General features: G+C 39.7%; 2 protein-coding genes across 2 annotated transcripts; one reads left to right on the forward strand and one right to left on the reverse strand.

Moving 5' to 3' along the window:
* Positions 1-3,739: 3,739 nt before the first annotated feature.
* Positions 3,740-5,160, forward strand: LOC110895843 (calmodulin-7). Its single transcript, XM_022143207.2, has 2 exons — positions 3,740-3,896; positions 4,551-5,160. The coding sequence occupies exons 1-2, from the start codon at positions 3,821-3,823 to the stop codon at positions 4,922-4,924; spliced, it is 450 nt and encodes a 149-aa protein (XP_021998899.1). The 5' UTR covers positions 3,740-3,820; the 3' UTR covers positions 4,925-5,160.
* A 2,781-nt stretch (positions 5,161-7,941) lies between these two features.
* On the reverse strand, positions 7,942-14,851 carry LOC110895842 (transcription factor TGA2.2). The gene is made up of 9 exons (XM_022143206.2): positions 14,553-14,851; positions 13,673-13,856; positions 13,417-13,482; positions 12,807-12,866; positions 10,687-10,764; positions 10,542-10,593; positions 9,113-9,384; positions 8,784-9,020; positions 7,942-8,414 (listed from the first exon to the last, which is right to left on the reverse strand). The coding sequence occupies exons 2-9, from the start codon at positions 13,739-13,741 to the stop codon at positions 8,268-8,270; spliced, it is 981 nt and encodes a 326-aa protein (XP_021998898.1). The 5' UTR covers positions 13,742-13,856; positions 14,553-14,851; the 3' UTR covers positions 7,942-8,267.
* Between the last annotated feature and the right edge of the window lie 12,910 nt (positions 14,852-27,761).

Below are 27,761 nucleotides of genomic sequence, written 5' to 3' on the forward strand. Positions count from 1 at the left end.
GTATGCATCAAGGAAGCACTTGAATGGGAACCCTGTAAGCGAGTCTACCTTGAGATCGATTTCAGGCAGGGGATAACAATCCTTTGGATAAGCCTTATTCAGGTCTTTGAAATCGATACACATTCTCCACAATCCATCGGGCTTCTTAACCATGACAGGGTTGGCTATCCAAGAGGGTACTTGACCTCTCGGAGTATGCCAGCTTGTACCAACCCTTCAACCTCTTTGCATGCAGCTTCGCTTCGATCGGGGGGCAAGGCTCCTTTTTTGTTGGACAATGGGCTTCACATTTGGTGGGATTTTAAGTTCATGTTCAACAACATCCCTGGGGATGCCGGTCATATCACTAGGACACCATGCAAAGATGTTTATGTTATGAGTCAGCAATTTCTTGAGGTATGAAAGAGTTTCTTGAGTGAGGTTGGTGTTAACCCTTATCCTTTGTTCAGGATACTTAGGGTTAATGGCCCAACCTTGCTCATCACTTTCGTTTTTTTCCTGAGCTTTCTCCTTCAACCATGAGGGCTTCAAGGGTTGGTTGAAGGGTTGCGATTCCCTTCCTAGTGGGGAACTTGACAATGCCTTGACCAACAGAGACAGCCATGCTAAATTCACTTTGGCCTGGTCTCCCTATGATAACGTCATAGGCAGAAGACATGTTGATTACAATGAAGGTGAGCGGCTTGATTCTTTCCATTTCACCTTCCTTGAAGCAGCGTCCAATGTCAGTTGCCCTAAAGGCTTGATGGGTATATCAGCGATGCCCTTGATGGATGACTCAGCCGGTTGAAGCCTTGAACGCTCCTTATCGCTGAGTAAGTTGAAGTATTTTTCAAACAGTATTTCAGTTGCTGCACCCGTGTCAATGTATGCCTTGTTCGTCTTCAGTGTTCCCACAGTGGCCTCCACAAACAAAGGGTTTGAGTGAAGCCCTTTTTGTGGTGGTGGGAAGCACACGCATTGAAGCTCCCAAGCTTCCAGGTGTTGCCGCTTGGTGGGAGTCCCTTCAGTGACATTCACCATGTTTACTTCTTTGTTTTTCCCATCACCCATTTTATCCTTCACCCCTTTAACAAGGTGAGCTAGCTCTCCTGATTTGACAGCTTCCTCAATTCTCTTTTTGAGTTGGAAGCAATCATTAGTGTGATGTCCCTTTTCTTCATGGAACTCGCAGAACTGGGTGGAATTTTCGTTTCTCTTGCTTTTAGGCAGGGGCCTTGGCGGTCTGAAGCTATGCTTGACTTCCTCAGTGGCAAGTATTTCTTGAGGGGTCTTGGTCAAGGCTGTGAAGTTCACGGCCTTGTCCTTGCTAGAAGGGTTCCGACCTTCAGACCTTCGAGGGTCTGAGCTTCGAGAGCGTCTATCATAAGAACCGTAGTTGCCTCTTTTTCTGCTGGGGCTGTTGTGCCTCCAGCTAGGACCCCTCTTTCTTTGTTCCTTAATGTCAACCGCCTCTTCACCCCTGATGTGAGCTTCAGCCCTTTCAAGGGTTTCTTCCAAGGTTTTGGGCAGGCACTTGTTAAAGTCCCTGGTAAGGTACTTAGAGGTGATTGCATTCATGAAGCCTGCAACCCTCATCTTCTCATCGGCTCCCACATACGTTAAACCCTCCTTTTTGTACCTCTCGATGAAATCTCTGAGGCTTTCATCATCTTTTTGTTTGATCTGGAAGATCACAGTGGCATCCTTCACATATCTCCTTTGTTGTGAGAAATTAGCCAAAAATCCCTTGCTTAGATCATCAAAGGTCCGAATGCTTCAAGCTGGCAGATCATTGAACCAGATCCTGGCAGACCCAACGAGGGTTTGCATGAACATTAAGCAGCACTCAGCGTTGGACCACATCTTTATCCTTGCTGCCACTGTGAAGATCTGAAGGTGATCCTCTGGATCCTCTGTTCCGTCATAGGTTCGTATGTGGGAGGGCATCTTTATCCTGGTTTGAAAATCATAATCAGCAATTTGCTGAGAAAAGCATGACAAATTGCTTGGTTTGTATGGCTTGGCCAAATCCTCTTCCATCCTTGCACCCGTGTTGTTGTTGGTGTTCCCTTGGGTGGCTAGCACTTGGTTAATGAAGTGCTGCCAAGGGAAGCTGGCCATCATTTGGGCCATCATTTGTGGCATGAGGTTGAAGCTTTGAAGGCTTCCGGGTGCAGCTGCACAGCTTACTCCTAAAGGAGAACTCATGACGGCACTTTATGCCAAAGGGAGAACAGACAAAGCTTGTTCCTATGTGGTTGCTGCTGGAGATGGAAGGCTTGCAACAGGAGACTGTAATAGCTGATCTAAAGTTAGCTCGTGCCCTAACGGAGCACCGGTTGCAACTGGTTGGGAAGAAAATAGAGGAAAAGATGTCGGATCTGGCCTTGTGTACGTGTATGGACTGGGGTTTGGAGGTGGATGGTTGGGACCGGCCTCATTCCTAGACATGGTTGGTTGTGAGCTTGTAAAAGGAAGAACAGGAGGTCTAGGAGATAACGATGGCTCTGGCTCATCATAATCCAGCCGAATCCTCACTCCCTTGTCTTTTTCCCCGCTCACGTATTGGTTAAGGAGAGACCTTAACTCTAAGAAGTTATTGGCGACCCCTTCGGGGGTAAGATCAATACGTGAGGGGTGTTAAAAGCACCAACATTAGGAGATGGAACCCTTGAACGAGACGGAGTCGGTGTTTGGAAGGTGAGAAACTCGGGGTATGTTGCTCCTGTTGGAGTGCTTCCCGGTGTTAAGAAGGAGGTCGGTATAGCCACATGAGTTTGGCTAGTGCTGGGGGTAGAGGTACGTGGACTTGGTTTACCTCTCTCGGAGATTCTCCTTCAGACATGACGATTTCAGGAAGAATGGAGCTACACTACAGGTCTTTTTTTAGAGAAATGACTGGCGTAGCCCCACGGTGGGCGCCAACTTGTTGTTACAACGAGAATGAGACCTGAAGTAGTGATCAGACTGGTTAGGCAAAAGGCTTCAAGGGTTGAAGTTTGCCTAACGCAGGTCGTGGGGTCCCCCCACGTTTGCAAGACGTGGAGAGAGGTTCACTAGTTATGTTTGTTACTTACTTAGGATCTTCGGCTGAAGGATGTTCAGCCTTGGATGCAAGAGCAAGCAGATTGTGTGTGTTGGAATGAAGAAGGGAGACTTGTGTGAAACAAGTTCTCGAAAGATAAAAAGGAAGATCAGATATCCAAGGAGATCTGAGCTAATCCAGAATGTCTGAAATGTATTCAATGAAGTGTCATTTATAGGGAAAGAGGTTTCTCAAAGGAGAAACTTTTGACTAGTGAATCCGGCTTGCAGTGGGGGACTTATCCTTTTAGGGGTTGAAGCGTTTGGACCTGCGGATAAAAGAATACTCTCTGTGCACATGTTTTGCTTTTGCGGCTGTGGGAGAGTTGTTTAAGTAATCAGTGAAGTGACTGATTGCTGTACACGTTCTTTTTGCTGTTCACCTTAGTTTCCGGGTTTTAAACCTTTGAACCTTTTAACCCTTCAAACTATTATGTATTCTTAGTCATTTTATTGAGGCTTGAGCTACCCCCGTCAACAAGAGCCATCGTCGCTAATCCACATGTATTTCCTCTCACCCATATTGTATTTGAATAACCCCGTCTTTGCTATTAGGCTAGTTTCACAACAAAAATAAGTAATAATTAATGAACCAATTTTTTTAGGTTAAAGGGCATCATTGTAAATAAAGAAAAGTGTGGCGAGACAAACTTTTTATTATATTATAATATGAAAAAAAGATCAAGACCCCAAAACAACGCAGTCCCTGAGTTGCAACATTTCTTCTTCTCCTTCTTCATCTTCCTGTTGTGCAATGGCGGATCAGCTTACCGATGATCAGATCTCCGAGTTTAAGGAAGCTTTCAGCCTTTTCGACAAGGACGGAGATGGTCAGATTCGTCTCTTTTAATTTCACTGAACGTTTTAAACACACCAAATAGCTGTTCATGAATCGTTCGTAATATCAGATCTGGTTGTTGATTGTTAGTTTTGATAATTCTGTTGGAGTTCTGTATGATATAGTTTAGATTGTCAAGTGTTCGTACTGTTTACGTTCCGTATGAGATGATTTTAATTGATTTGTTGCTGTTTAGCCGTAATTTGACTTAGGTTTTGTTTCTTTTGTGCTAGATCCTTAGTAGCCGATGAACCTAGGTCATAGATCTGAAAGATATTCAAACAGTTGTTCATTGTTTTGTAGGCTTGTAATGGCCATTGATTGTTATTGTCTATGTTACGTTCAAGTAAAGTTATTATGTATGCACACTGTTTCAGGTTGCATCACTTCTAATAGAGTTTTGGAATCCTTTATATGATATGATTTCAGTTGTCGAGTGTTCGTACGTACATCCGTATGAGATGATTTTGTTTATTACTTGATTCAAATTTAGTTGTTCCTGTTTAGCGGTAGGGTTTGTTTCCTTTGTGATAGAATTGAATGCGATTAGATCTGAAACAAATCCAAACAATAGTTGTTTCTGCAATGCACCGTTGATTTCAAAGCTTGTAGTCGTTATTGATTCTTCAAATCGTTACTGGTTCAGGTTGTATCACTACTAAGGAGCTGGGAACGGTTATGAGGTCATTAGGACAGAATCCAACAGAAGCGGAACTACAGGACATGATCAATGAGGTTGATGCTGATGGGAATGGGACTATTGATTTCCCTGAGTTTTTGAATCTGATGGCTCGAAAGATGAAGGATACCGACTCTGAGGAAGAGCTTAAGGAGGCTTTCCGCGTGTTTGACAAGGATCAAAATGGGTTCATTTCTGCAGCCGAGCTTCGCCATGTTATGACAAATCTTGGTGAGAAGCTGACCGATGAGGAAGTTGATGAAATGATCCGTGAGGCTGATGTCGACGGTGATGGTCAGATCAACTACGAGGAATTCGTGAAGGTCATGATGGCGAAGTGAGAACCTTTAACATCAAACCCATCTTTTATTTTAAAAAGAGGTATTAAACACTTTCAGTAGAAATTAATGGAGTTTGTTGGGTGCATTTTGTTTGATCTTATTTCCAGTTAAATTGTAGTTCAACTATGTCATTTGCTTGTTTGCTCTGTATCTTCTACTTAGTTCCTTCTTACATGCCATTCATTTTCTTCTACTCTGAAATTGGTTATAAACCTTGAACAGTTGGTTTGGTCTTATATGGTTAGGCAGCAAATCTCAAACTTATAATTATTAGTTTCAAAGGTTTAAGGTCTTTGTTTCGGTAATTAGATCTTGCTTGATGCAAGGTTATTCAAACTTTTGTAACATCGACACCTTGCACTTTCTTTTGCTCACGAAGAGCTCATGATTTTGTTTTAGTTACTTTGGTGGAGGCTTTCTAAGAGGTCACTCGTCTTGAAAATTTTCCACCCAAAATGCGTTTATGGTATTTGAGGCTAGAGATTATTTATGGAATTGCCTGCGGACTCATGGTTTTGGATGAGGTTTGTCCCATTAGAAATTGAGTGATATGATACTATTTGTAACCTCATACGTCTCGTACTAACTAATCTTGTGAGTATTGTTTTCGTTTACTTGGGGGGAGGCTTCTCACGAGATCGTTCGGTTTAAACATTCTATGTAAATAATTGTGTGCCATTTGAACATACATCTCTCTTACAGACTACGGTTCAAAATTATTTTCGTTATGATGATAATCTTAAAGTACCGTTTATTGACCCATGTTATTATATTGTCTAAAAGATCATAGGTCCACAAGAGGATTTTCTATCTATTTGGGTTATAATAACCTTATCTTATGAACTACTTGCAAGCAACTCACAATTTCAATATTCCTCTACCGAGCCTAAATACAAAACTTATGCCAACATTGTAGTTGAACTTACATGGCTCACCTAGTTTTACACATTTTACACCAAACTACACGCCATTCCCCGTCTGTCTTTAACTTGTGGGAGACCTATCAGACTAGTCATATAATTAATTGTAATTATCATAGTCTCAAATGGTCTAAAGGAGCGTAGGTTCAGCTAACCCCCACACTTATCTCCACGTTCTAATCGCAAATAGTAAGACTAAACGGAGTGGGGCGTCTCCCCCTCCGACGCCGCCCCAAACACCGCCCCCCATAGGCGTCCCCAAGGGCGTCCCCCCTTTGCCCGTCCTCTTCTCGTCGCCACTCCTCTCACACAAATCAACTTTTGGCACAAAATTCCAAGAACTCCCCCCCTCCAAGACGCCCCAAGCCGCCCCAAACACCACGCCCCCTTTTTTGCTCAAAATCCTCTGATCTGACGTGGCGCCACATGTCGCAAGACGCCCCCTCTAAAGGACGCCCCACTCCCTTCAGTCTAACTGTCTCATTTTAAAACTTCTATTAATTGTGATGGACAAACATTGACTTTAGATTCTGGGACTTCAAAATATGCATTTTGTTCGAAATAATCCAACAGTAACAAGTGTTTGGTCAATTCACTAGAACTAGTGCTATTGCTTATACTATATTATATTATAAAGTAGCAATTTCAAGCAAGCCCTGAAGCTAGTAAGGGGCACACAAAGACAAGTAGACAGGTGACCATGATAGAGTGACTGCTGAATACCCAAAGGTCCAAAAACAAGTTTAGAAGAGAAAGACGTATCACTTCATGATTGCCAGCATGCAACCGCCAGCTCAGCTATCTGTACCAAAGAACAAAGATCCCACCGTGTGCCAACTTCAACCCATTTATATGAAAACAAGTCAATTCAGATTGTATTTATTTGACAACATGTATGTAGGATGGGTTAAGCAACGTAAAGTCAACCCATTTATATGAAAACAAGTCGATCTTTTTATCAATTTAGTACGGCCGAATCAAACAGGTCAATTGCCATCCTAGAATCGATGTCAATACACCAGCTTTTGTGATTTCTTTTGACTGTTTACAGTGATTAGTGTGTTAATTATAATAGCAATCTAAACATTTAATTGAAATGATTAGGAGGTTGTATGCATCAAGTAGATAGAGTGACTGCTGAATACACAAAGGTCCAAAAACAAGTTTAGAAGAGAGACGTATCACTTCATGATTGCCAGCATGCAACCGCCAGCTCAGCAGGGCCGTCTTGAGAATTCGTGTACCCTGTTCGAGCTCCAAAAAACGTGCCCTTAGGCCTTAATGAAATTCAGATTGTATTTATTTGATAACATGTATGTAGGATGGGTTAAGCAACGCAAAGGTCGTCTAACGTAAATCAACCCATTTATCTTTTTATCAATTTAGTACGGCCGAATCAAACTGGTCAATTGCCATCCTAGAATGGATGTCAATACACCAAATTTTGTGATTTCTTTTGACTGTTTACAGTGATTCGTGTGTTAATTATAATAGCAATCTAAACATTTAATTGAAACGATTAGAGGAGGTTGTATGCATCAAGTAGATGCATGGAGAGGAATGCGGGCGGAATAGGATTTAAAAATCTTCAAAAAAGAAAACAAAAAGATTTGGACATGTAATACAAAAAATACTAACCCTGGTCTCTTTTGCGCTTAAGGCTCTTCAAATTCTTGAGGAGATGGCTAATAAGTGTTGAAGTTATGGTATAATGATCAATTGAAACAACCAACACAAAAATAAGAACAACAGAAACAAGATGTAGCGACAAAACCAGGTGACAAAACTCTTATCAACCCAAACCAAAACGATTACCCCCCAATATCCCAAATGATCTTACAAAAGTAAGATCTAATCAACGCAAAATATAGAAAGAGTCTTGATGATCATCAACAGATGATCATCTTCCAAGACTTGATGCAAAACAACTATCGAGCCGGTGGTCTCACTGGAAGCAGCCTTTCTATTCCTACGGGGTAGAGGTAAGGCTATCTACATCTTACAATCCTCAGACCATACCTTAGCTTTGCTATTGGTGGGATTTACTGAGTATGATGATGATGATGACATGTAACATAATTTTAAAAGCGAAAAACATAATACATGTATGCTTATATTAAATGGTATAATGAAAGTAGATTACACACCTGGAACTTAAAAAAAAGCGGAATTATATGTATTTTGTTACAATTAACCCCAAAAACATGCCCTAAAACGACACATTAGTATATAACGAGTTGAAATTGGCTAGCTACAAGATGAAAAGAAAAGTGCAACTTTCGAGACTAAAAAACTGGGATAACATCATTACATACTTAGGGATTGCAATCAGACTTAGGATTACCTTTTGAATACATTAACCTTGAACCAACCCGTTAATCTGTGTTAGCGTGATTGCCTGCCTTGCTAAGAGGACGAGAATATTATTCACGAGGACGTGCGAGCCATAATGAGCTAAGAGCGCGGAGGCGTGAGAAATAGTCATTAATGGCTATAAGTGCTCTAGCTGATTGACGTGTCGTCAATATCCTATGCATTTGCTGCAAGGTTTGCTGCCTCAAATTGTCTGCCTGCTACCACCACCACCAAATCATTTCATCATTGACATGCCTTCTTTATAGTGGAGCAAGTGTGTATGTGTGTGTCATTTTTAGCAAGTGTCGATATAGGCTAGGTAAGGTTGACTCACAAATATTTTTTTCTCAAGTTTTGTAATTTTCTTATAAATAATTAATGTGTTAAATGTGAGTACAGAAACAATAGACTAGTTTGAAACCCTTAAGACTGTTACTGTTTTCCTTTTAAGCTAAATTATTTCTTTGATCTGTTTTACCAGCTGTAAAAAAAAAAAAAAAAAAAAAAAAAAAAAAAAAAAACCTCAAAATGGTTGTAAGTTGCCACAACCAGTCCCGTGTGTGTGTGATGATGTAAAGTCGTACCTGTCTAATGAAACCCTCAAGGGTTCCTAGTTTACCCATAGCCATAGCCATTTGGCCCATGTAATTAGCTACGTTGCCTGAAGGACCAATGGAGCCTGCTAATGTCTCGGCTAATGACTGCTGTAATGCATCCATACCCTGAGATAAGGCGTCCTCTGCCTGCTGAGATGTTTGCTGCAAGTTATTTATGGCTAATAACTGCTGCTCTGTCAAAGGCTCCAATTGGGTTATAAGTAGCTGCAAAAAACAGTTCCATAAAACATCTTATTTCCATACATCTGGCATAGATGTTAATGAAAAGATGCCAGTTTAGAGTAGACACTCAGTACCTTGAGGAGTTCTGATGAACGAAATCCACCTAACCAAAGAAAGCATCGTTCTGCAGGCGTTTTCCACATGCCGGATAGAATGTGGAAGACATCAGCCTTTGCAGCATCACCTTTTATTCGAAAAATATCTTCATAATGTGCCACCACACCATCAACAATAATGCGAAGTTCACCATCAGCAGCATGTGAGCTAACAGCTTCTCTTAGCTCAGTAATTCTACGGTTTTGCTCTTCCAACCACCGTGCATATTCCACATGAAAAGATGAAGCTCCTGTATAATTGTTATTTTTCAATACGACTTATTAGATTCGATTACAATGACATAAAAGTAAACTCAATTGCACAAACAAAAATATTCAAGAAACTTTCCTATCATCCTCTATACAACTTTTCAGTAGAGATGGCATAATGAATGGTCAGGTGGATCGGGTAAACAATGAAACAGGTTTGAGTCAAAACGTGTAACATTTGGTAAAGCTCCAAATGGTCCAGTTGGGTTTCCGTTGAGCTCAAACATTCCTTGTCCAAATTCGTTAAGTTATTAATAGATAATTAGCGTGTCAGAAATAATCACAAAAATCATGGTATTTCAATAATCATCCTATTTTCTATAGAAAGGTTTTCTGCATTAAGAATGCAAATTTAATGATTTGTTTGATCTCATTCCTATAAAAATAAGTCTTTTGCCTGAATGGCCCGCTTGTAAGTAAATGGTTCGAAACTTGGTTTTAAAAAGCGCGCCCTAGGCGCAGGGCCTGGGGCTTTTTTGCTTCTTGCCTTGTGTAATTACAGGAAGCGACCAAAAGGCGCATTTTTTTATGTTTTTTTGTGGGCTTTTTGGCCTGAGGCGCGCCCCTCATGTAACTTAGGCGTTTTACTGCGTAAAAATGTTGTACCTTGGGTTTTTTGACTTGTACATGTAACTAAAATGGTATAAAAGTCTTACTTATAGCTATATTTTGTTAAAGGAAGCTAAAAACCTATGGGATATATAAAAAAAATTATAAACATCTTGCGCCTCGGGTACGAAAAGCCCACCGCTTTTGCGCTTTGCGCTTCGCCCCTCAATTTTAGACCTCGTCGCTTTTGTGCGCCTCTCGCTTTTTAAAACCAAGGTTCGAAATTGCCATCTCCACCTTTTGGAATATACAATTATCACATCAATTTTTTACCAACTTATGGGATGTGCATAGATGGAACATACTGAAGTGAATCTACAAAACAAGGGTTTACAAAGTTTTCGGTGATATACCAAAGAGTAACTAGCTACAGATATACCAAACAGACACCACAGAACAAAACAAAGGTTTACAGGTTTCAAATTACAATGTCATTGTAACAAAGTTTTTGTTACTCGACAGGAATTGTTGACAGGAAGTACTCACAAGTGACAAGGGATATATAAGACGGAAAATCACATGGTCATACCATTTCCACTTGTTGATTGAGACTGTTCCCCTGAACTTGAAATAAAGATGCCCTTTCAGCAAAGAAGAAATAACATTAAGACAGGTGAAGCTGCTTCAAACGTTTTTTTTTTTTTTTTAAATGAAAAGGATTGATGAAACCAAACCTGCTGCCTAGCGCGCTGAAGCTCTTGCTCGAGTTGGCTCAACTTCATTCTGCTACTTTCGAGCTGTTGGACATAGGCCTACAAAATCCAATGAGAACAGTTAAAATAACGATTTTCACCATTTATAATTTGAGAGAAAGGAGAGTCTAAAATTGGTCAAGATGAAAAAAGGATTAAAAATATTCCATACTAAAAAATGCAACATGTATATTGATTGGCACATACTTCTATGATGTTTTGAACTTTTGTTGTGGTTTTAATGACTATAATGCCTCTTGAAGAGGAAAAATAAAGAAAACTTATGTACCCAAAGCAATGTTAATAGTTTCAAGTAATGGCTACCGACAAGAAAAACACTAAATTAGTAGTGAGGACATTTTACACTGACAAGTCTCTACGATTACCAACTTAATACAAAAGGTCCATAATACAGCTCATCATCATCATACTCAGTAAATACCACCAATAGCAAAGCAAAGGTAGGGTCTAAGGAGAGTAAGATGTAGACAGCCTTACCTCTACCCCGTAGGAATAGAGAGGCTGCTTCCAGTGAGACCCCCCGACTCGATAGTAGTTTTGCATCAAGCCTTGGACATAAGGCACATAACACTCAGCAATCGGGACAAAGACCGATTAGTGCATGTACCCTTTTGTCTTTCAGCTATCAACGCCACTACATGATGCATGATTAGCTGTCCTCAGCTTTTAACGTTATATTTTCACGAAATTAGTAACATAACGTTAAAATTAGTGCACTTTCACTTTTGCCCCCTGATGGCCCACACATATATACATTATATGCGCATAATAAAAATGACGTCATGAGTACACATTATATAATGTGATTCCTTAAATTGCAGATTTACCAAAAATTATACATATCTTTAGTTATCCACATCCATGATCCATCTATCTCATGCATAATACCCTGCGCCATCTTTCTTTCAGATAGCATTGGGCTAAATTATTGAAAAATGCAGCTCTGAAAGCCAAACTATAAACCAATTTGCGATGCACTAACTTGGATTCAGTTTTTCACAATCAAGTAAACAAATAACTTCAAACCTTGAATAAATATTGCATAACCTATGGCTTATTTTCGAAGTGCTATTTAAATCTAATAAATAATAAATAATAAATAATAATAATAATATAATAATAATAATAATAATAATAATAATAATAATAATAATCATCATCCATGATGATGATCATGATGATGATAAATAATAAATAATAAATAATACTAATAATAATAACATAATTCTATGATGATTGTCTTCATAGAATTTCTGGCTCAACTACTACACATAAACATAGCTAATATTTGCATATTGTAGCGAATAGCGGACAATAGCGACAAGCTACCTATACGCTACGTAACAATAGCGATGAAATAGCGGGCGCTATTTTATGTTTAGTGACACACTAGGATAAAATTTAGAAATATTTTATATGTAGATTATATCCAAATAAGCTGTTGTATATGCTGTTTTATATATATGCTTAACAAAAAACCTAAAATCCTGCTACTTTATACCTATAAGATCCTGCTATTTATATTAAAGAAAAACAAAAAAAAAAGCAAAAAAACCTAAAATCCCGCTATTTGCCCGCTATGGAGGCGCCAAAATCAAATAGCGTCGCTATGAGCACTAATAATAACTATGTCTAAGGTATGAAGTATATCATCTTTTTGGGAACACAAGAACCATATTTATGGAGGCATTACTAATAAGGTACCATGTGAGCAGAAACGAAGCCAGATTTAGTTATCAATGGTCAATGTTGAGATATCTAATGTCACAAGTAACATTCAACATGTTCCATATAACCCTCTAGGGTGATAAAACCAACAACCTGATAAAAAAAATAAAGATTCAAGGTAAAAGAAGAGATGAGCAACTTAACTAATAGCATGTGTTATATAGAAACAAATATCTCCCCATATATTTAGAGGATACCATTGTAATCATCCCAAAATTAGTGATTGTAATCTTGTGTATATATTGGATACGTAATACAAAGGAGGGCATTGACCCTATTATCACTTTCATGGTATCACGAGCGCAGGTCATAACCTATTATCACTTTCATTAAGAGATGAAAAGAAAATATACCTTCTTCCGTAAACGACTTTTTCTTGCAGCTTCACGATTTTGAGCAAGCCTACGAAGTGTCTGAAGATTCATTATAGTTAAACAATAAATCAGACGATAGCATTACAACCGCAGACTTGGCTATCAAGTCCAAAATAACAGCATCACTTGACTTGAAGCACATCTAGATAATTAATTTAGCGGTGGCATTTTCAACCCATTAATTATGGACAGGTCAATTTGGGTTATGAATTATCCCATACAGGTAAAACATTATATCTAGCTAAAAAATAAACGGGTAGGGTTGAAAAGTCACTTAAGTGCATCTTTAAGTATGTAACCTCCCTAACTTGCTTTAATTCAAACATTTATATTATTAATTTATTATATATAATTTTGTGATCATATATAGTGCTTAATATGTTTTTTACATAAACTTAAACGGTGGCAAAAAAGTGTGTGTGAGTCAACCCAACATGTTTTGATCTAGCATAAACCTGTTTAGACCTGATATCCAACCCGCTTGACCTGCCCTTGTTACCACTTACCACCTCTAATAACTGTCATGTCTCTGTATTCATAATGACAATAGCAACTATTATGTAGTTTAGAAAAATCAAGTAACAAAAACCTTTTGGTCCCTCGACTTGTCACTAGCATCAGAAACCACAAGCCCATGGGATTGACCATTATTGTACTGCATTAGAATAATCACAAGCACCATCTATTAGCAAATTCCATCTATGAAATTCAAGTCTATCTCAAAAAAAAATGAGAAAACAAAAATCTCAAATATTGTTGTAGATCATTGATTTAAAGTTTCCCAAAAGCTTCATATATAAGATGTAAATGACCCAAAAAGAACATTCAAGTAGTTAAAGTATTACCCCCATAGCCTTGTCATCAGTGTCCCCATCAGTGGAAGTATCAGTCCTCGGACTGAACTCTGCCATCATGGCCTCTTAATAAAAAAAACGTGCCAAGGTTTTTTTGTGTTAAAATAGCTATTGAATAAACCGCGATCAATAGGTACCGAACAATGTCATAGAATGTATGAATATCCCACCGCCCCTGCATATAATTTAGCAAGTTACTTGTAGAAACCAAAACCAAGCTTTCAGAACGGGTGTCATATGTGTGTATGTAGTATGTACATACACACACACACACACACACATTTACCCAAAAAATATATTATATATTAGTAACTAACCTAACTCATCATTGATTATTGGCAAATGCATCTAATCTAAAAATATGAATATATTATCTCTTGTGCAGCATATTGCAGGGTGTTTGGATCAATGTCTGATTTCAAGTGATGTTTGCTAGTTTAGAACATCAATTGCATAAGGTTAGGGATAGTTCGGTAACTCGACATATAGCAGTCTCTGTCTCTTCATCATAGGCTCAACAAAAATTCAAAAACTTGATCCACATCATTCGAATTACGTCAAGAATCTTAACTAAAGCATGTTATACCTAGGGTTAAGAAGCCTCTATCATATACAAAACCTAGAAGCAACGTGTTATTTATCTAAAGTCAAACTGCATCATCCTCTTTCTCATGAACACATATATATATATATTATTTCAATTTCAGCTTCAAAATTCATAACAACTTGGTTCGACACTTGATATCAGTCTGAGATTGAAAATAAAAACAAATAGAAGTAAGTTTTGCGTGTGTTAAGTTCTGAGGAACACAATTGAGCAACCCTAAATCGAAATAGTAAGGTGTGTGAGTGCTGGGATTAGAGAGCTTACAGGTTAATTTAGCAGAAGCTCACTCAGATGAAATATTGTGAAGAATCGAATCAAACAGTGTTCGGATGCTGTTGATCTCTTCTTCTTCTTTCTTCTTTCTTCGCTTGTCTGTGTCTGTGTGAGAGAGAGAGCGCAAAGAAAGTATGGAGAAAGGGTGTTTGTTTGGTAGGAGAGGAGGATCCAAGTGTCGATGGTTTTGACTTTTTGATACCAACCAACCAACCTTTCCTTTCCTTTCCAATCGGTGGTGGTTGTATTGTACATGCCTCACCTTCAATTATTTCTTTGGTCATGTAATCAATCCATCGTGTAATGGGTGCGTGGTTCGACTTTAATCTAAGTTAAGTTGGGTGCCACTATAATATTCTTGATGTAATTATTTATGTAGATGTCTCCTAGTTAAAACATCAATTATTTCAGGGTATGGTCCCAGAGAAAGATAGAGAGCGTACGCGGATACGCACCTAAGGGGTCATACCATTCTAGAAACTCCGTCGTCTAGATAGATCTAGAACGTTGACAGAACAAAACTGGCGATAGACGTGAGACACCACCGACAATGGCAGAGGGAACACAAGCGACATCTAAGGAAAAGCACGTGGCACGAATCATTGATCGTCAGACCTTGGTACAGAATATCTAGGAGACAGCTAGCGACAACTCGACAAGAAGTACTGGGGGACGTTGAGGTGGAGCGAATAATATCGTGCCAAGTCAGTCCTAGTACAGATTATGTGACAACCCGCAAATTTATGCTAACATCTTTACGCGCTTGAATCTCACACACATCGTGATCTTACATTTTAGACTTAGGTTTAATTAATTTGGTCGTCATATGCATAACAATGTCTATCCGTGTCAAATTTGCATCTGATAATTTTTTTATGAATTACCGGGTCATACACGAGTTAACCCGACACGTACAAACGTTGGTGATAATTGTCTAAGTACTTGGGAAATCAATCTATAATATTATTATGGGTATAATACTATAAAGAGATAGGTTAAAATGAGAATCACTTTTAGTTGTGAGAACCATGAGAACTAGGTCATTCAAAAGGTTTTCCGAAATTTTTTTCTCAAAAGTCATAAAAAATCACTTGTTTTAGCAAAAAAAAAAATTAAAAAAATGCCGCATACCCACATTTACATGAGAGGTAAAAAAAAATTTATCTTCGTATAAAATTTACACTAGTGCGTAAAAAAAACTTGTAACAGTCAAAACTAACGACTCGACAATTTTTTTTACTTTTGTTACAGATATGTTTATAATATTTTCATCTACGTTTGTGAAAAAAAATTTGGCCCAACTCACGCGTGAAGAAAAAGTTCTTACAACTCATGGTGGTTCTCATTTGAACTGAGCCCATACTATAAATATATATTTAGATACATACAATTGTTAGTTTTTGAAGTTTTCAACGCGTAGCTTGTAAATTATATTTGCGATACATAGTTAGCTTGATACGAATACAAATGTATAAAAATATATTTTTTATATACTCAACACGTTTATACTTTTATGACGATTCTATTTTATATTTTATTAAAAACGAGTAACTAGTGAGTATAATTAAGTGGTTTTTTATACACCTAACGAAATTTAACTTACACTCCATCAGCTGAATCAGATATGAATCTTGTTACTTTTTTTAAATTCTCTTTATGTTTTTTTTTATCTAAAATTACACATTTTTTGTAAGTGTTTTTAGTTGAATCAGACATTTTAAGGTATGAAATGTGTAAAAATGTGTTATTTATGACTTTTCCCTCTCTCTCTCTCTCTCTCTCTCTCTTTATATCTTTATCTTCTAATTCATGTGTTGAATCTGAGATTTATGTAGACTTTTGATGTATTGAATCTGAGAATTTTAAATGTTATGGATTTTTTGGTTTTGTTTTTACCATGTTACATTTTATTTTTGCCTCAGATTTTTGTACATTTTTGTTGTATCCGTGTTACATTTTTTTTCACTGATGTGACAACCCTCATAATTCCATGTATTCCGTACAATTTATTAATGATAAATAAAGTGCTTGATGACTGTGCTGAATCATTTAACTGCTTTCTGATTTCTTTGTTATACTTACATGTGCTTGTAACATACTAGTAGTGTACAGAAAAGTTACTAAATAATCTAGTATGTTTTCCTAAGTGCTAGAAATTAAAAACGTTACAAAAATATATATGTAAGACGCTTTACGGATTAATTAAGCAGTTTAACGGAACAACACCGAACCGAACAACCGGACTTTACCCGGGACATAAAAATATTGTCATTGACATTGCTTTTCTTTTCTGAGCTAGTTAGGGTCCCCGAATACCCTAACACCCGCCACAAGACACTACATGCTAGTAACTAAATTAACCCCCTAACTTAACAAACTAACACTAACTAAATAGTTAGAAACCAACCCAATTACCCCCCCCCCCAACCGAATGGTCACCAAAAGGGTGACACACCCTTGTCCTTGTTGATTATTTTAATCCCATGTGTGGGATATCTAAATGACATATTACTTGTTGGACAATGAAGATAGTTGGTTTATAAATTAACCTTAAGGTCCACCATTATCTCTCATCCTACACTTCATCAACAAACACTTTCACCCCCCCCCCCTACACCCTCACGGCAGCCACCTTCAGCCACCATCTCGTCACCATCAACCTCCATTCCAACCATTTCCTGCATACTCAAAGGTGACTCTAAACCTCTTCTTGATCTTGTCTAGAGTGGTTAATAAGCGTTTTGTCGGATAAATCGTGAACACTAAAAATCAAAACTAAAAAGTCTTGCTAGAGTGATGAACTTGTTGGTTAAAGAGTAAATAATGATGAAACATGGTAATACAAGATAAATCTGAAATATATGAGTATTAGTTTGCTGTAAATAACTTATAACCTGTTGTAAATCATTATTAGAATGAATGGTAATCATATGTGTGCGTTTTAGTAGCCTTTAGACTGATAACAGCTTGCTGATGTGTATTTTCAGCCGCCTTTAACAGGCTATAAACAGGGCATAAATTCAACGAAAAACCGATATTTTGAATCTAAAATATGTTATTATGAAATACGGTTCTAATGGCACCGGAATCGTAATTTTTGGACATCGTTTACTATTTTTAAAGTATTAATTTGTAACAGCAACTTAAGCTGAATTTTGACAGCAATAAATGGGTGTCATACTTTCTGTCATAACCTGAGTTTTGTGATGAATCGGACCATGAAATTTGTACAGTAGATGACAAAAGATGCATTTGTAATTACCCCACTGGAATTTCGTAAATCGGACACTCGATGAATTTTTAATAAATTGTTCCGTGGACTGTGGTCAGAAATACATAAATCTGAGTTCAGTCCGGAATATGAATTTTTATAAAATATTGGTAATGAACCGGACCCCGATATTTTTACACAATAAAATATGGAACGTTTAAGACATCCTGTAAAAAATTGGGAATTTTTGGAATAACTTAACTAACTTATCTAAATGTCCGAAAACAGCCGGTTTTGAATATTAATGCTGAATTGACATAAATTGTGACTTGCGTGTCTAAATGTCGAGTATGCTATCGATGAATGATCTAACATGTTATATATGTTATGTGCTTTATCGTATGTTTGATTTTGAGTGGGGGATGGATGGGAAACTTAGATGGGCATAAACCGTTAAAGTGATGCATGTTGTGTGATAGATACATGTAGGAACTTTGTGCTCTATTTGAAAACCACTAAATGATTAACTGGTAATTATATTAGGACGTGATTGATCGACTCTGACTGTTAGCTATATTTGAGAATCTAACCGAGCAAACCGAGGTGAGTTCACACACTTTCTAAGGCATGGGATTCCCGGTGGTTTGGGAATGGGTTAAAGAACTTAAAATTGAATCTACATATCCTCCTTGGGTAGGATATGTACTGTCACACCCCCAAAATCCCACACGCGGAGTACCACCGCTTGGAGGCGTGACTGACCAGGATCAAGCCATCAATCATATCAAACATAGTATTTAATAATCAAAAGTAGTTAATACAATTCATAAAGATATGACTGATGTTTCAAAACCAAACATTGTTTAAGTAGCGGAAGCATAGTAATAAAATTCTCAAATGTAATTATGAGTTCAATTAACGTTCGCGATCCAATTCCCACAACGACCTGCTCCCTCCTTGTGCAAGCTCCAATATGTACCTAAGGTCCTGCAAGGCATGCAGCAGATAATCAACAAACTAGTTGAGCGAGTTCACAGTTTATAGTTTAGTTTGGGTAATAGTGCGTTTGTTCAATTAAGTTTCATATCGTATCAGTTCCATCGCGGCCTCACAGGCATGTGTGCGAAGATTAGGTTCGTTAGTTCGCGACCGTAGTCTTTACTGACCAGGGTGTGTGCGAAGGCAATTGATCAGTTCGTTCGCGACCATAGTCTTTACCGACCAGGGTGTGTGCGAAGGCAGTTGAGTAGTTCGTTCGCGACCATAGTCTTTACCAACCAGGGTGTGTGCGAAGGCAGTTCGACAAGTATCATTTAAGCATGCACAAATAATCATCCAACCCATTCCCACCCTGGGAACCCATGCCTTGGCTGTGTGAACTCACCTTGGTTTGCTCGGTATGCTATGCTCTAGGGTTTATCAACCGTCTAAGTCCGTTACACACGACCTAAGTACATTGCACATGATTTGATGTAAGTGTTTGAGATCAATTAGGGTTATAAGTCTTGGTGTTCAATCGACTGTGTGTGATAATTGATTACATACCGACCTGACATGGCTTGCACATTCATACAATAACACACAGCAATTTCAGTAACATACGGTATCGTATCATGCAGAATAGAACACAGTTAACACTTAACAGTTAACAGGGTTAATCAACTAGACTTAGCAGGGATTCATATACTTTACATACGTAGCACAGTCGACATATTTAACGGCGTTATCTGCCTTACAGATATAACAGTCGGTCACATCAACTTTTATAACAAATTCAACTTTTATAAAGCTTAGAACTCAAACAACATTACATTACAAAAATTCGGACAAAGTGTGAGGGGTTTTAAAGCCATGAAACTCGGACTACTTGTTCACAAAACTCGGACATAAGCATAAATGAAAGGTCGGACCACCCTTCCAAGGTTAAAAGTCGGACTTCATGTTTACTACTCAAAACTCGGACATACACCCCCCCTTTGCGTTGTTTGAAGTTCGGACTACACAAATTCTTTCAAGACCTCGGACAACATAATCAAGCAAAAACTCGGACCACTAGTCACTCATTTAAAACTCGGCCTTAAGTCATTATAAAGTCTTTACAAAAATTCGGACCATAACATGTCAACGTAAAAGAACTCGGATCCTGTTCACCTTTAAAACTCAGATATCATGCTAACCACTAGAACTCAAAATAATTTCCCAATTAAATTCTTCAGTCCGCCCCCCCTTATTACCAATTAGAAAATGTGGCCAAACCTACCAATCAAATAAATTGGAACCCATGCAAATATTTTCAATCTAATAACAGGTTATACTATTTTATTTGATTAGACTTCACATATGGCAGCCGACACCCTAGCCCTTGTCCTAATTCTATTGGACCAAAACAAGTAAAGTTCACAAGTATAGCATAAGCATAGTGGCCAACAATTAAGGCTACCTCAAATGTTATTGGACCAACATGTTTGGTGGGGTTTGAAAATTTATACAACCATGAAAGTAAACTTGGATATGCACGTGAACTAAGGACAACATTGGCTGCATATGATAGGGCCGATTACAAGTGGGTCGGTTCTCAAACATCCAGCCGACATATCCACCAATCTTATACTAAGCCGCCAGTTTTACTAATTATGATACTACCCACCATCAATTTATAACAATTGAATAATATGGCCGACACTATTCTTGGCATCAATGAATTATTTGACCAAACCATCATAAACAAAGTATTTCATTGGACCCCTATATCACTCATAATAAAAGGTCAATGCTTGAAAGGTTTGTTGTCAGTTCCATCACTGATCAAATAAACCAACACATGCTAGGATCAAGTTTGAAAACAAAACCCCCATCACATACTTGGCCGGCCACCACTACCAATCAAATAGAATCACAATTTAATAACAACACATATATCACAATTATTAAACAAAAACATGACTGCAGTTGCTTAACATCAATAAAAGTGAACAAAGGTTTACCTCAAAGTTAGCAATTGGAGTGAAGGGGGCTACTTGCCGTCGCACAACAAAAAGAAGTAGGGTTTTGTAACTGGTCATGTACGACCCCTTAATCGCTAAATACGTAACTAATATGATGTTGGGCCCTAACTGGGCTTTGGCGTATTTGGGCTTGGCGAAACAGACTTCTGTTTCGTCGAGATGTATATGGCGAGACAGTCTGTTTCGTCGGGTCCTCTCATGTTAAATAGTTTATGTTTTTCTAATATAACAAGTCTCATGACATAATATCAATCCCATACATGCAACAATCATAATACAATACGTTTCATTATAACACGAAGTGTACAGTTACAAGTCAACCAAGTCAAACAGTCAAAGTCCATGGTCAAAGTCAACGCGGAAAGTCAAAAGTTCGAGTTGTCACATTATCCCCAACTTAAAAGAAATTTCGTCCCGAAATTTGGTACGCACTCACTGAGGAAGCTAGGTAAGGTATATCGTTCACTGGTTTTCCTGGGGTGTCACATCATCCCCCCGTTGATTTGGAATTTCGTCCCGAAATTCAGTAGAAGTAGCTTCAGCCTCAGTAGTGGTTGCACTGGTTTCGAATAACTGGGGGTACTTTTCTGTCATCTCATCTTCGCGTTCCCAGGTGTACTCTGGGTCACGTCGGGAGTTCCAACGAACTCGAACAAGAGGGATTCTCTTGTGTTTGAGGACCTTAACATCCCGGTCCATGATTTCAACTGGCTCCTCGACGAACTACAACCGCTCGTCGATAGTGAGTTCCTTGAAGGAATTATGAGGGTCTCATCTGACAGGCGCTTCTTCAGATTCGACACGTGAAATACATTGTGAACTGCCCCGAGTTCAGCTGGTAGGTTCAATCGGTAGGCTACGTAAAACCCGGTCCCCGACCTGAAATTCCAATGGCTTCCTACGCTTATCCGCGTAGGCTTTCTGACGGTCGCGTGCTGCCGCCATGCGTTGTCGTATTTGTGCTATTCGTCCAGTAGCATCAACTACCATTTCTGGACCTGTAATCTGACTATCTCCCACCTCTGCCCAACCGAGAGGTGACCGGCATTTACGTCCGTACAATGCCTCGAATGGAGCGGCTCGTATGCTGGTGTGGTAACTGTTGTTGTATGAGAACTCCACTAAAGGAAGGTGTTTTTCCCCAGTCGTTGCCGAAATCGATAACACATGCCTGAAGCATGTCTTCAAGGGTCTGGATCGTTCGCTCAGACTGCCCATCCATCTGAGGATGATATGCTGTGCTCATGTCTAATCGTGGGCCGAAATATTCGTGCTTCGCTTGCCATAGCTCTGACGTGAATCGTGCATCCCGATCCGAAATGATGGAGGTGGGCACCCCGTGCCTCGAAACAACTTCTTTAAGATAGATGTCTGCGAGAGTGGAGAACTTATCCGTTTCCTTTATAGTCAGGAAGTGTGCAGACTTGGTGAGTCGATCCACGATCACCCATATAGTATCATTCCCACGCTGAGATTTAGGTAAGCCCGTAACAAAATCCATGGAAATCTCTTCCCATTTCCACTGTGGTATCCTGGGTTGCTGAAGTAAGTCTGAGGGTTTCTGGTACTCTGTCTTGACTCTCGCACAAGCCAATCATTTGCAATGTGGGCCTTCATGCGAGGCCACCAATATGTAGTTCTAATGTCGTGGTACATTTTATCCGACCCTGGATGTACCGAGTAACGAGACTTGTGTGCTTCATCCATCACAAGTTCGCGTAGATCGCCATAGAGTAGGACCCAATACGTCCTGTTACATAGTAGGCGCCGTCTTCCTTCTGTTCTAACCGTTGCCTCGAGCCGCTTAAGGCTTCAGCCTTGACGTTTTCTGGTTTCAATGCTTCTACCTGAGCATTTCGCATCCATGCAGGAAGATCAGACTGAATATTAGGCTGTAGCGCTTGCACGCGCTTAGGTAGGGCGTCCTTTCGACTGAGGGCGTCGGCCACAACATTGGTCGTGCCTGGATGATAATTGGTGGCGCATTCGTAGTCGTTCAGAAGTTCAACCCATCTTCATTGACGCATGTTCAGATCCTTTTGCTTAAGAATATGCTCGAGACTCCTGTGATCGGTGTAAATGGTGCACCAGGTACCGTACAGGTAGTGTCGCCATATCTTAAGTGCGAAAACAACAGCTCCCAGCTCTAAATCGTGCGTCGTGTAGTTCCGTTCATGAATCTTGAGTTGCCGCGAAGCGTAGGCAATAACCTTATCACGCTGCATCAATACGCAACCAAGCCCCTGTATCGATGCGTCACAATAAACCACGAAGTCATCAGTGCCCTCTGGCAATAAGAGAATAGGTGCGTTGCAAAGCCTATCCTTAAGGTACTGAAAAGCGGTCTCTTGGGAATCTCCCTAACGGTAGGTGACACCTTCCTGTGTCAGCATAGCAAGCGGCTGCGCGATCTTGGAGAAGTCTTTGATGAATCGTTTGTAATACCCCGCCAAGCCCAAGAATTGGCGTATCTTCGTCGGTGTACGCGGTGCAGGCCAGTTTCTGATCGAACCTATCTTGGATGGATCGACATGAACCCCATCCTAGTTCACCACATGGCCTAAGGAGTGGACTTCACGGAGCCAGAAGTCGCATTTAGAAAACTTTGCGTACAGTTGCTCCTTTCGAAGAAGTTCCAAGATATGACGTAAGTGCTGCTCGTGCTCCTCCTGACTCTTGGAGTAGATCAGAATGTCGTCGAAGAAGACAATGACGAACTTGTCAAGATAGGGTTTGCACACCCGGTTCATAAGGTCCATAAATACGGCAGGTGCGCTCAATAATATCAAACCATCCATCATATCAAACATAAAGTATAGAAGTTAAAATGATTCATAAAACCCAATACAATTGATGTTCAAACCAAACTTTGTTTGAGTAGCGTAAACATAATAATGAAAACCCAAGATAAGTTATAAGTTCAATTAGCGTTCATTGCGTCTCCTCCTCCTAACACGAAAACTCGACCTCTTGCCTCGTTGCCATTGTTGTTGTTGTTTCCCCCGTTGTTGTTGTTGTTGTTCCCGTTGCCCTGGTTATTGTTGTGGTTCCGATTCTGGTTCAGCTGAGGACAATCGCGTTTGTAATGACCTTCTTCCCCACACTGGAAACATCCCCGATTTCCACGCTGTGGCTGCTGCTGCTGGTTCTGTGGAGCTGGCGGTGGGAGTTGCTGGTTCTGATTTGCTGGCCGAGAGCTCCTACAATCCTTAGCCTCATGACCCATCTTGAGGCATCTTTGACATTGTTCCCTACGACATCTTCCACTGTGGTGTTTGTTGCACTTATTACACAGTGGGTGAATTCCCCGATATCCACCCTGCCCCTGACTGCCAGATGATTGCTGACTCGAATTCTGGTAGTCATTTGTCTTGCGCTGCTGAGACTGAACAGAAACTGATCCCTTGCTGGAATCCCCCTCCCATTTCCTCTTGTTGTCACTGGGAGTAGCAGAAGTGGTGACAGCAGTAGTGGTAGCCTTGACACGTTTTGGCAGTTTGTTCTGATCCACTGCCTGATCTGTAATACGGTGAGCGAGGCGCTGAATTTCCTGGATGTTGTTGAGGTTAGCCGAGGTAACGTGGCTCTGTATTTCTGGTGCCAAACCTTTGAGGTACAACTCAATACGCTTGTATGGAGGGTCCACCATAGTTGGACATAACACAGCCAACTCATTTGATCTCTTGGTGTAAGCTTCGATTTCCGAACCAACCATTTTCAAGTTATACAACTCGTCCTCCAACTTGTGAATGTCTTCTCTAGTGCAGTATTCCCTCTTGATCAGTTCTTTGAATTCATTCCAGGGTGTGGCGTTAGCAGCTGCCAACCCTAAGATCTGCACTTGTGCGTTCCACCAAGTGAGCGCAATCCCTTCAAGTGTGCCAGTAGCGAACTTCACCCTGCGAGCCTCAGGGCATTCACACATTTCGAAAACCGACTCGAGCTTTTCAAACCAGTGGAGGAGTCCAACTGCTCCCTCCGTGCCACTGAACGAGCTAGGACGACATTCCATGAAATTCTTGAAGGTGCACCCAGGTTGTTGCTGAGCGGGTTGACCTATTGTGTACGAATAGGGCAAAGTTAAGTACGAGAATTAATGTAGGATCGAAAGATCCTAGTGTCTATACTGCAGGGTATACTACCTGCTTGGGCGGCTGCAACTGCCGCAGCAACGAGAGCCTCTAGCTGGGCTTGAGTCATGGTAATTCGTGCGGCCATTGATCTTCACATCAAAGGCAACATAAGTGAGAAAGGTTCGCGAATAGTGCGATGACAGAAGAGTGTAAGCGCATAAGTATTCTCATGCAATGTCAAGTTGTGAGCAAGGTAATGTAAGCATACTACGAGCAAAGTTCTATGCAAATTCTAGCATGTAGGCAATAAACATAAACCTTATTACCTAAGAAGTTGAGTCTTGCACGTGGAGCGAAGCGTCGTTGTGGATCGTTGAGAGCACTGTTCTGGTTATAGTCTGGTTTTAATAAAAACGTTTTTCCATATTAAAACCAAGTTCTCTATAACCAATGGCTCTGATACCAATCTGTCACACCCCCAAAATCCCACACGCGGAGTACCACCGCTTGGAGGCGTGACTGACCAGGATCAAGCCATCAATCATATCAAACATAGTATTTAATAATCAAAAGTAGTTAATACAATTCATAAAGATATGACTGATGTTTCAAAACCAAACATTGTTTAAGTAGCGGAAGCATAGTAATAAAATTCTCAAATGTAATTATGAGTTCAATTAACGTTCGCGATCCAATTCCCACAACGACCTGCTCCCTCCTTGTGCAAGCTCCAATATGTACCTAAGGTCCTGCAAGGCATGCAGCAGATAATCAACAAACTAGTTGAGCGAGTTCACAGTTTATAGTTTAGTTTGGGTAATAGTGCGTTTGTTCAATTAAGTTTCATATCGTATCAGTTCCATCGCGGCCTCACAGGCATGTGTGCGAAGATTAGGTTCGTTAGTTCGCGACCGTAGTCTTTACTGACCAGGGTGTGTGCGAAGGCAATTGATCAGTTCGTTCGCGACCATAGTCTTTACCGACCAGGGTGTGTGCGAAGGCAGTTGAGTAGTTCGTTCGCGACCATAGTCTTTACCAACCAGGGTGTGTGCGAAGGCAGTTCGACAAGTATCATTTAAGCATGCACAAATAATCATCCAACCCATTCCCACCCTGGGAACCCATGCCTTGGCTGTGTGAACTCACCTTGGTTTGCTCGGTATGCTATGCTCTAGGGTTTATCAACCGTCTAAGTCCGTTACACACGACCTAAGTACATTGCACATGATTTGATGTAAGTGTTTGAGATCAATTAGGGTTATAAGTCTTGGTGTTCAATCGACTGTGTGTGATAATTGATTACATACCGACCTGACATGGCTTGCACATTCATACAATAACACACAGCAATTTCAGTAACATACGGTATCGTATCATGCAGAATAGAACACAGTTAACACTTAACAGTTAACAGGGTTAATCAACTAGACTTAGCAGGGATTCATATACTTTACATACGTAGCACAGTCGACATATTTAACGGCGTTATCTGCCTTACAGATATAACAGTCGGTCACATCAACTTTTATAACAAATTCAACTTTTATAAAGCTTAGAACTCAAACAACATTACATTACAAAAATTCGGACAAAGTGTGAGGGGTTTTAAAGCCATGAAACTCGGACTACTTGTTCACAAAACTCGGACATAAGCATAAATGAAAGGTCGGACCACCCTTCCAAGGTTAAAAGTCGGACTTCATGTTTACTACTCAAAACTCGGACATACACCCCCCCTTTGCGTTGTTTGAAGTTCGGACTACACAAATTCTTTCAAGACCTCGGACAACATAATCAAGCAAAAACTCGGACCACTAGTCACTCATTTAAAACTCGGCCTTAAGTCATTATAAAGTCTTTACAAAAATTCGGACCATAACATGTCAACGTAAAAGAACTCGGATCCTGTTCACCTTTAAAACTCAGATATCATGCTAACCACTAGAACTCAAAATAATTTCCCAATTAAATTCTTCAGTCCGCCCCCCCTTATTACCAATTAGAAAATGTGGCCAAACCTACCAATCAAATAAATTGGAACCCATGCAAATATTTTCAATCTAATAACAGGTTATACTATTTTATTTGATTAGACTTCACATATGGCAGCCGACACCCTAGCCCTTGTCCTAATTCTATTGGACCAAAACAAGTAAAGTTCACAAGTATAGCATAAGCATAGTGGCCAACAATTAAGGCTACCTCAAATGTTATTGGACCAACATGTTTGGTGGGGTTTGAAAATTTATACAACCATGAAAGTAAACTTGGATATGCACGTGAACTAAGGACAACATTGGCTGCATATGATAGGGCCGATTACAAGTGGGTCGGTTCTCAAACATCCAGCCGACATATCCACCAATCTTATACTAAGCCGCCAGTTTTACTAATTATGATACTACCCACCATCAATTTATAACAATTGAATAATATGGCCGACACTATTCTTGGCATCAATGAATTATTTGACCAAACCATCATAAACAAAGTATTTCATTGGACCCCTATATCACTCATAATAAAAGGTCAATGCTTGAAAGGTTTGTTGTCAGTTCCATCACTGATCAAATAAACCAACACATGCTAGGATCAAGTTTGAAAACAAAACCCCCATCACATACTTGGCCGGCCACCACTACCAATCAAATAGAATCACAATTTAATAACAACACATATATCACAATTATTAAACAAAAACATGACTGCAGTTGCTTAACATCAATAAAAGTGAACAAAGGTTTACCTCAAAGTTAGCAATTGGAGTGAAGGGGGCTACTTGCCGTCGCACAACAAAAAGAAGTAGGGTTTTGTAACTGGTCATGTACGACCCCTTAATCGCTAAATACGTAACTAATATGATGTTGGGCCCTAACTGGGCTTTGGCGTATTTGGGCTTGGCGAAACAGAC

The sequence above is a fragment of the Helianthus annuus genome, chromosome 12, assembly GCF_002127325.2.
Source record: "Helianthus annuus cultivar XRQ/B chromosome 12, HanXRQr2.0-SUNRISE, whole genome shotgun sequence".
In the NCBI taxonomy this organism is placed as follows: domain Eukaryota; kingdom Viridiplantae; phylum Streptophyta; class Magnoliopsida; order Asterales; family Asteraceae; genus Helianthus; species Helianthus annuus.

Coding starts and splice junctions, on each gene's coding strand:
- LOC110895843 (XM_022143207.2), top strand. CDS start 3,821: ATGGCGGATCAGCTTACCGATGATCAGATCTCCGAGTTTAAGGAAGCT. Junction 3,897..4,550: donor TTTCGACAAGGACGGAGATG/GTCAGATTCGTC, acceptor TTACTGGTTCAG/GTTGTATCACTACTAAGGAG.
- LOC110895842 (XM_022143206.2), bottom strand. CDS start 13,741: ATGATGGCAGAGTTCAGTCCGAGGACTGATACTTCCACTGATGGGGAC. Junction 10,765..12,806: donor AAAGTCGTTTACGGAAGAAG/GTATATTTTCTT, acceptor TGGATTTTGTAG/GCCTATGTCCAACAGCTCGA. Junction 9,021..9,112: donor GTTCATCAGAACTCCTCAAG/GTACTGAGTGTC, acceptor TGTTTTTTGCAG/CTACTTATAACCCAATTGGA.